Genomic DNA, 8,505 nt, shown 5'->3' on the forward strand with positions numbered 1-8,505 from the left:
TGTATATATAAAGTATATACACTTGTATGCCGTATCTTTGTTTAATATTTTTCACTCATTTGCTCTCCTTCCTTCATCACTTATCTTTTCCTACATTTTCATGATAGCGCTTCCCTTTACATAATGTGTGTGTGGCAGTGTGATCTCTTGGCCGCCAGGCACTGCGGAAACAAATTAGCATCAGCGCTAACAGCTGTGGTTGACTGCTGATTTTGCGTGCGTGCGTGTGTGTTTGTGACTGGGGTCTCGCAGCATGGCTCTCTCACACAGCACCTGTGCCCAGTCTCTCCCTGCGGTTTCACCAGATGAGCTTTGCTCTCATGGCAGGTCAGCGACAGCCTGCTACAGTCACTTTATTCAGAAGGAGCCTTTCAAACTATTCGTTATTTAACTTCTTATGTGGAGCGCCCTTATCCTGCACGACTCATTAGAGACGAGGAAGTTGCAGATTATCCATTTTGGGTCTTCGGTTGAGCAGTGGGGATATTGCCCCATACAAAACAGATTAAAAGCACATAAAATAGAAATAAACAGTGGTAACCTGGCCATCTGAAAAATAAATGTATAGATCACTTTGCAAAACGTAAGCAACGCTGGTTCAGACGAACTTCCTGTTTCAGTTTTTCACACTACACGAACGTTTACAACCCACGGAATATTTATAATTGAATCAAAATGTTAGATTTTATTATTATATATGGAAGAATTAAACAACAACAAAACAGAAGTGCTTCTGGACCAGTGTTTACATCTTGCAAAATGGTCTATATCATACATATATTTAAGTGTTACTGTAATAACGGTAACTCATAAGTGATATTTATGATATTTTACATGGTTACAAAGATAAGTGTAGTAAATTGTGGTGAGAAAAAAGGTAAGGTGAAATGATTGTATTTACAAACGGACTATTTCTGGAGTTGATGGCAATGTAATCGAATGATCTTCATTGAGTGACAGAGAGATTTCAAAACCTTCAGAAACCGTTTTTGCATAAATCCAACGCGAAAGCTGTTTGACTTGCCATTTGGATCAATTCTATGAGCATGACAGCGCTCTCATTCGCAATTGACGCGTTTGCAACACCACGAGCCGCATCATTTCACCAAAAAACGTTTTGAATGACGTTGCTTGATTCCAGAGGTTTCTCAAATGTCAAGCTACCTAAAGACCTCTGCTAAGAAAACAACCGCTCCGAAACGGCCCTGAGCTCAGATAGCCTCACTGCCCTACCAAACTGCTTTCTCTGTCCAGCCCGAGCCAACCGCCTGCTCCCCTCGGAAGCGTGACGTCCACCAACCCGAGGCGGATTTGACCTTGACCTCGGTGTCGAGCGAAGCATATGTGACGGGGTCTGTTTCCCGCTGCTCCTGTTACCGTGCCAGTCGGACTCCTGTGCTCCGCAGGGCAGCTGGAAACTTTAACACTTTCTGCCATCCAGAATCACCTGAATCCAATAGGACCCCCCCAATATCGCCCACCATCTGTCACAGACATGGAGACGTTGCCTGGACAATAGACAGGCTGATGAATGTGTGTCTGTCTATTTCATCTGCTTTTGTTTTGTTTTTTATAATCTAACTTACATTTTTAAATTACTATGTCCTGTTTTTCTCTTTGTAACCTCATTATTTCAAAATGGGTATTGTCTCGCTTTCTCTTTTGGGTTGCAGGTACCTCTTTCCTCTTCATATCCTTCTATGCTTTTCCCCCTTGCATCCTAATGGCTCACACAAACTCTGATTACTCACCCTACTGAGGGCACTCCAGTAAATCCTGATTGTGTTTGCGATTAATATCACTTTGTCTATCGCTTTAGTTATGATGAAGTTGACCGTAGTTAAGCGCTAATCTATTTATAAAACTACACACAACTTGCAAAGAGGTAGTTTGAGCCATACCGATACACACGACAGTCCCTCTAAGCCGCGAGATTCTCTAGTGTGCAACATTCAACCGTCTTTGAAACTGTATCTTAGCATCCTAAATGTTTCCTCAGGTGGCACAGACATAATTTCATGCTTCATGGGTCAGAATACGACGGTACCCGTGTACAGAGGAGAAATCCAGGCTCGAAACCTCGGCATGGCCGTGGAGTCCTGGAGCCTTGAAGGTGAAATACGGTTTAATGATTATCTCTGATTTTATGGTATCAATGTTGGCTTTTGTTCGTTTTTTTCTGAAATTGATAGTGCTTGTGATTTGATGAGCTACATGTGAAGCCATTGTGAAAGCTGATATTCCCTCACCCATGAACTCACGCCCCACAGAAAATGTACATACATTGATATAGTATGTTTGGCAAAACAGTATGACTGGAAACATCATCTTATTGCTTTAATAACCCTGATGCATTTTGTATTTGTTTATGTCTCAGGAATGCCCGTTTGGGGTCAAAGTGGAGAGCTGGTGTGTTTGAAGCCCATCCCATGCCAGCCCACTCATTTCTGGAACGATGAGAACGGCAGCAAATACCACAAAGCCTATTTTTCCTCCTTTCCAGGTTCACTTCACCTCATTCCTTACATGCACTCTGCTCTCTTCATCAACGCCCTTGAAGGGATAGTTCACGAAAAAATTGAAAATTCTTTCATCATTCACTGATCATTATGTCACTCCAAACCTGTGTGACTTTCTTATTTCTCCAGAACCCTGAAAATATATTTTGAAGAATGTTGGTAACCAACACTGATCCTCATTGACTTATTTTTTCAAAATATCTTCCTTTTGTGTTCTACAGAAATAATGTGTCATAAAGATCATTTCTTTTTTGAGTGAACTATCCCTTTAAGTTTTGAGTCGTCCTTCTAATTTGGAAAACAAACACGCCGCTTGAGGTTGAACGAGAACTGCAGTTTTTTCACTGTATTGATTAAATGAGGCTGAAAAGAAAGAAAGGCTTTTTGTTAGCATGAGAAAAGTCTCCTTGAATCTTTATTGCTGTCAGTTTTAAGATGCAGGAAAGGCCGATCTGGACCGTTCAGCATCATTAACTATCACAGACATTTCTGCTTAGATACACAGTTGCCGCTTCTGTCTATACTTCTTACTCAAACTACAGTGTTAATGAATGTACCTGTTCATTCAGGAGTCTGGGCTCATGGTGACTACTGTAAAATAAATCCTAAGACTGGTGGAGTTGTCATGTTGGGACGAAGGTGAGTTTCTCTATATGTGTATCTCCTTTAATGGCTCCTGAGGGCTGTTCCACGATTAATCACATCCAGAATCAAAGTTTGTGTTTATAATAATAGGTGTCTGTGCATATACATTTTTTGTTTATAAGCGCATGCAATATCAATCATAAAGTTTGGATGATCTTAAACGGCTCTTAAAATAATCTGATCAGATTCCCCTGTGGTGCGATGTGTGTTAAGAGTGAATGAACCTGATCAGAAGAACATTGGAGCTGCCACGAATCTTAATATTCAACATGTTGAATATTGGAACAGAACAATACTCAACAGAAAGCCAGTTGACAGATTTATAACACCCGAGTCTATGCAGATGATGCCCAGCTGTATATCTCATCAAGATCAGATGATTCCCTCCAGCTATCCAAATTGGCAGAGTGCATTGAAGATATAAACCATTGGATGACTTGTAATTTCCTTCTTTTAAATTCGAATAAAACAGAAATATTACTTATCGGACCAAAGACACGTAAACCGATTATTTATAACCGAATATAATCTGCAAATTGAAGGATGTACTGTTACTCCAACAAATACAGTAAAAGATCTAGGCGTTATATTAGACAGCAACCTGTCATTTCGAAATCACATCTCAAATTTCACAACACAAAAGCATTTTTCCACCTTAGAAATGTTACCAAGTTACGAAATATTCTATGTGTTGCTGATGCGGAGAAGCTTGTTCATGCATTTATGACCTCAAGACTTGACCACTGTAATGCACTACTTAGTGTTTGTCCTGCATCATCAATAAACAAACTACAGTTAGTTCAGAACGCAGCTGCCAGAGTTCTGACCAGGTACAGAAAATACGATCACATAACCCCAATTTTATCAACCCTTCACTGGCTACCCATTAAGTATCGTATTGACTTTAAAGTTCTTTTAATCACTTATAAAGCCTTAAAGGGTTTGGCCCCTACCTACCTAACAGAGCTTCTATCACACTACAACCCATCACGCTCTCTAAGATCTCAAAACGCAGGACTTTTGATAATACCTAGAATAACTAAATCCACCAAAGGGGGTCGAGCTTTCTCATACGTAGCACCTAAACTCTGGAAAAGCCTTCCTGATATTATTCGAGGATCAGACACACTCGCCCAATTTAAATCTAGATTAAAGATACATCTTTTCAGCAAAGCATTTACTCAAATTGCTAAATATGCTAAATAAACAACCCGGAAACTGGATTTATTAAATATTATTTACTAGAATAATTTTACTTGTTATATAAAACACCATGTAGTGTGTTTTCCCTTTATATATATATATATATATATATATATATGTATGTGTATTTGTTTAAAAATACAAAATAAATATGCACAGACATATGTTTTATTCCTTGGTGCGATTAATCATGGCACAACCTACATTAATATGTATTGGCTACTTAATTATTGTTGAAGTATTGTACAATATTGTTAGTAATTTTCAGGGTCAGATGTTAAAATGCCATTGAAGGTGATCAAAATGATCAAAACAAGATATATTTTGTTTGTCTGCATTTTTGTCAGTGATGGAACCTTGAATCCAAATGGCGTTCGATTTGGGAGCTCGGAAATATATAATATTGGTGAGACATACGTTTTGCATTTTTCCTCATAAGATAAAAGCAGTTCAGGCTTGTCTGGACCAGCTTGAAGTTCTAGATGTTTTCAACTAGCTTTTGACTGGAAATGAAGGACCAAGCCATCATTCAAATGTCCCAAACTTACCTCAAACTGACAACCGAACATAACCAATAACTGTTTATTTAAACTGTTCACAAAGCCAGTCTTTATATCCGTTTTAGCATGTGCCGAGCAACTAGCTTTTCAAATCTAAAGGATTCTTGTCATCCCATCTTTTCTACCAGTGGAGGCCTTTGAGGAAGTATCCGACAGCCTTTGTGTCCCTCAGTACAACAGTGATGGAGAAGAGAGGGTGATTCTGTTCTTGAAGATGGGACCTAATAAAACCTTCAGTCAAGAGTTAGTGGGGAAGATCCGTAGCGCTATCAGAATCGCTCTGTCCGCCCGACACGTGCCAGCATTGATACTGGAGACCAAGGACATCCCGGTGAGCGGGGTTGCACTTAATCTTTCTCCTGCTTCTACTTCTGCTTCTGTTTTCTTTTCTAACCTCTCAATGTACTTTTCAGTCGTATTGATTTTGCTTTCTGCTCATCTGCAGTATACAATCAGCGGTAAGAAGGTTGAAGTTGCGGTAAAGCAGGTGGTAGCAGGTAAGGAGGTGACTCAGCGAGGAGCCTTCTCCAACCCCGACTCCTTAGACCTCTACAAGAACTTGCCTGAACTCCAGAACTTCTGAAATGTACAAAATATCCGAACTCAAGACCCAGGGTGCAGCATTTCTGAGGCACCTTTATAAGGTACAGATTTTCAAGATACCCTTTGGAGCATTGGACCATCTGACTGTCGAGCTTTCAAACATCTGAGCTCTCTAGATTTTATCCACCTGTTGTGATTTCCAAACTCAACTACAGAGTGGAACCGCGAGTGTCTGTACATATTATTCTTCCAGAAGTTTGAGAACAGCATTGAGATTCCAGAGAACTTGCACCGCCAAGAGACATTTTATCAGCTCCTGTTATTGAATTCAACAAATGTTCTCAGACGTCTCAAACTCATGCAACACTTTTTCTGAATTGGTTTTATTCCTTACCGTCTCAGTGCTATATTTTAGCTTCGCTCTTCTGACTCATTGCACCTTTAAAACTTCTAAAGTTTTTGTCTGGCTATTAAAACACTAATTTTACTGAGTCAAATACACTGATATGTTACTGAATTATGTCAACAAAATTTGTTTCCCAATCCTGACACAGTGTTATAGGATTAAACTATATTAAGTATATCCTGTTACTACAGTAAGTGGTGTAATGTGCTGTATTTTTGGAGTGAGTCGTAATATTTAAGACTAAGAGCGGAACCTAATATGACACTGACCTAAGCAGTTTACTTATATTTTTTGATCTATAAAGATACAGCATGAGCTGCTTGTGTTATGTGTTAAACGTATGTCCTTTAACAGAAGTGTTTGTTTTCTTATATTAAATCTGAGATTAAAGGGATAGTTCACCCAAAAATGAAAATTCTGTCATTTCCTCACCCTCAGATTGTTGCAAACATTTACAAATGTCTTTGTTCTACTAAACACAAAGGAAGATATTTGTAAGAATGTCACCAGACCATGTATTTATTTTCCCTACTAGTAAGTTACTGACATTCTTCCAAATATATTTATACAGGATTGAAACAACCTGATGGTGATTAAATGATGACAGAATCTTTGGGTGAACTGTCCCTTTGAAAGGAGACGGGATTGTGTCAACATCTGAAGTTCATCCTCACCGTTGGAGTCTTATCATACAGTGATGTATTTGCCATCTTTCAAATCTGTTTTCTGCTGTCCACACCGTGAAATAATTCCTTTGTTACTTTTCATAGTCCTCCCTGTCATATTTATCATCTGAGCATGTACACCTTTAAAAAAGCTGTGTTGGTTTGCTAAGGTGGTGAAAATCCGAAGTGAAGAATGTTGCAGGAAATTATATCCAAAAAGCATAATGAAAAGCAATTTATGAGGCCACACTATTTACAATGACCTAAAACCTAAATGGAAGATAAACAATATGACACGCTCATGCTCCGATTGTGCATTTATACTCGTTTTGCAACATGTCCCCAAAAGGTGTATCGACGCGTAAACACGTTAAACTGAATTTAGAACAGCACCTTGCAGCAAATGAGTAGTTTCAGTAAAGTTAAAAGAACAGTTATGCTGCAGCTACTCCAAAAGCCAGAGTATGTGGCATTTTAACTCAATTTAGCATTCATTTTGTGCGTGATGCTATTTCAGCAGTTGTTTACAACAGACAAGCCCTTCAGACTAGTATTTGATGTGCATTTCAGTCTATCACGGCTGTCTTGAGCTAAAAGCCATCATCTTTTTCAGAGGCGTGTGACCATTTTATTTAAAAAAGGTATTTTGCTTTCTTAAAATGAGATGTCTGGTTCTGTTGCATGTTGGAAATAGATTTACCAACCTGTGACCTTATTGAGGTCTTCCTACACAAACGTTTACTAGCCCGTGTTACATGTTTTGGGGAGGTTTTGTACACGAGATGCTAAACGTAATGAAAAGCATTGCAAGTCCATTTCAACGGCTACTTTTTCAAATCATTTTGTGTAGTGGCGCAGATGGTAAGCAGTTGAATCAAATCAGTCCTCTTTTCCGGTTCACACAAGCAGGGCAGGGTCTGCTTCACCTCATGGCCACCTATTTGCCACCATATGCCCTATCTCGTATCAGTTTTGAATATAAAAAGCTACCAAATCCTATTTATTTGATAGTGACCCTGGATTTTTCTGTGTATGTGTTTCCCTCACAATAACTTCTATTGACATGCACTACAAATCATTTTTCTATACTCAATTTCATGAGCATTCCCAGGATGTCTGTTCCATTTATGATGATGTTGGTTTTTTTATGCATGTAAATGGAAATACTGGAGGTAATATTTCATCCATAAGGTTTTGTTTAGGGTCATTGATGTTGTCTTACATTAACGTAAATGTATTCGGTGTAGTACTAGTAATTGAAAGGTGCTGCTCTCTTCTGAACGGCTCTCGTTATATTCATGCGTTGAAATAATATTGCACATAGATTAATGTGAATAATGAATACTAATATAGTTGAGAATATATTTGTACAAATATATTATGCCTATATATCAATGGACCATTTAAGTGGAGTCCACAAAGAACATATTTCATGTATAAAGTTGCTTATTGTTCTTATAATAAAAAAAATCTTATAAGAACTCAATGGATTGCACCCGTTTTTTTATTGAGCTTGTTTTAAATTGCAGTTTGCTATTTGCAGTGGAGTAGATTATGATTTTAACTGTTACATTTAATCAAGTAATAAATAATAAAAGTATGATTTTAATTGTACAGAACATCATATACAGTTCGATTTTCTGTGCTTCTGAACACGCCCGTCACTGCAGCAGTCTAGAAGACCTCTTAAAAATAAAAGGCACAGAGAGATGCTTTCGGTCGTCTCATTTCAAACCAGATCCACCCTGATGTTTTCAATGTGATGATCAAAATGAAATCCGATCTCATTTCAAAGAGAGGAAGAGCGAGAGGTGGCCTGAACTTAAATGAGAGGTTTCAAAGATCAGACAACACCATCCCCATACGAATGCCGTCATTTGCAGTGGGAAAAGAAGAGGCAAATTTGCGCAGGTTCAATTCGGAGGTACATCGAAGGAGGACGGGTCAGGTGCACGAGTGGGTCT

The 8,505-nt window shown here is 38.7% G+C and overlaps 1 protein-coding gene across 1 annotated transcript in view; it reads left to right on the plus strand.

Annotated features, from left to right (window-relative positions):
• Window positions 1-8,025, plus strand: part of aacs (acetoacetyl-CoA synthetase) — a 29,148-nt gene extending 21,123 nt beyond the window's left edge. Inside the window, exons 13-18 of the mRNA XM_079475786.1 lie at window positions 2,000-2,113; window positions 2,378-2,503; window positions 3,089-3,158; window positions 4,715-4,773; window positions 5,056-5,258; window positions 5,373-8,025. Of these exons, the coding sequence (XP_079331912.1) occupies window positions 2,000-2,113; window positions 2,378-2,503; window positions 3,089-3,158; window positions 4,715-4,773; window positions 5,056-5,258; window positions 5,373-5,510 (710 nt within the window). The 3' untranslated portion in view covers window positions 5,511-8,025. The remainder of the gene's footprint in view (window positions 1-1,999; window positions 2,114-2,377; window positions 2,504-3,088; window positions 3,159-4,714; window positions 4,774-5,055; window positions 5,259-5,372) is intronic.
• Window positions 8,026-8,505: the final 480 nt, after the last annotated feature.

The sequence above is a fragment of the Barbatula barbatula genome (assembly GCF_947034865.1).
Source record: "Barbatula barbatula genome assembly, chromosome: 2".
Classification (NCBI taxonomy): domain Eukaryota; kingdom Metazoa; phylum Chordata; class Actinopteri; order Cypriniformes; family Nemacheilidae; genus Barbatula; species Barbatula barbatula.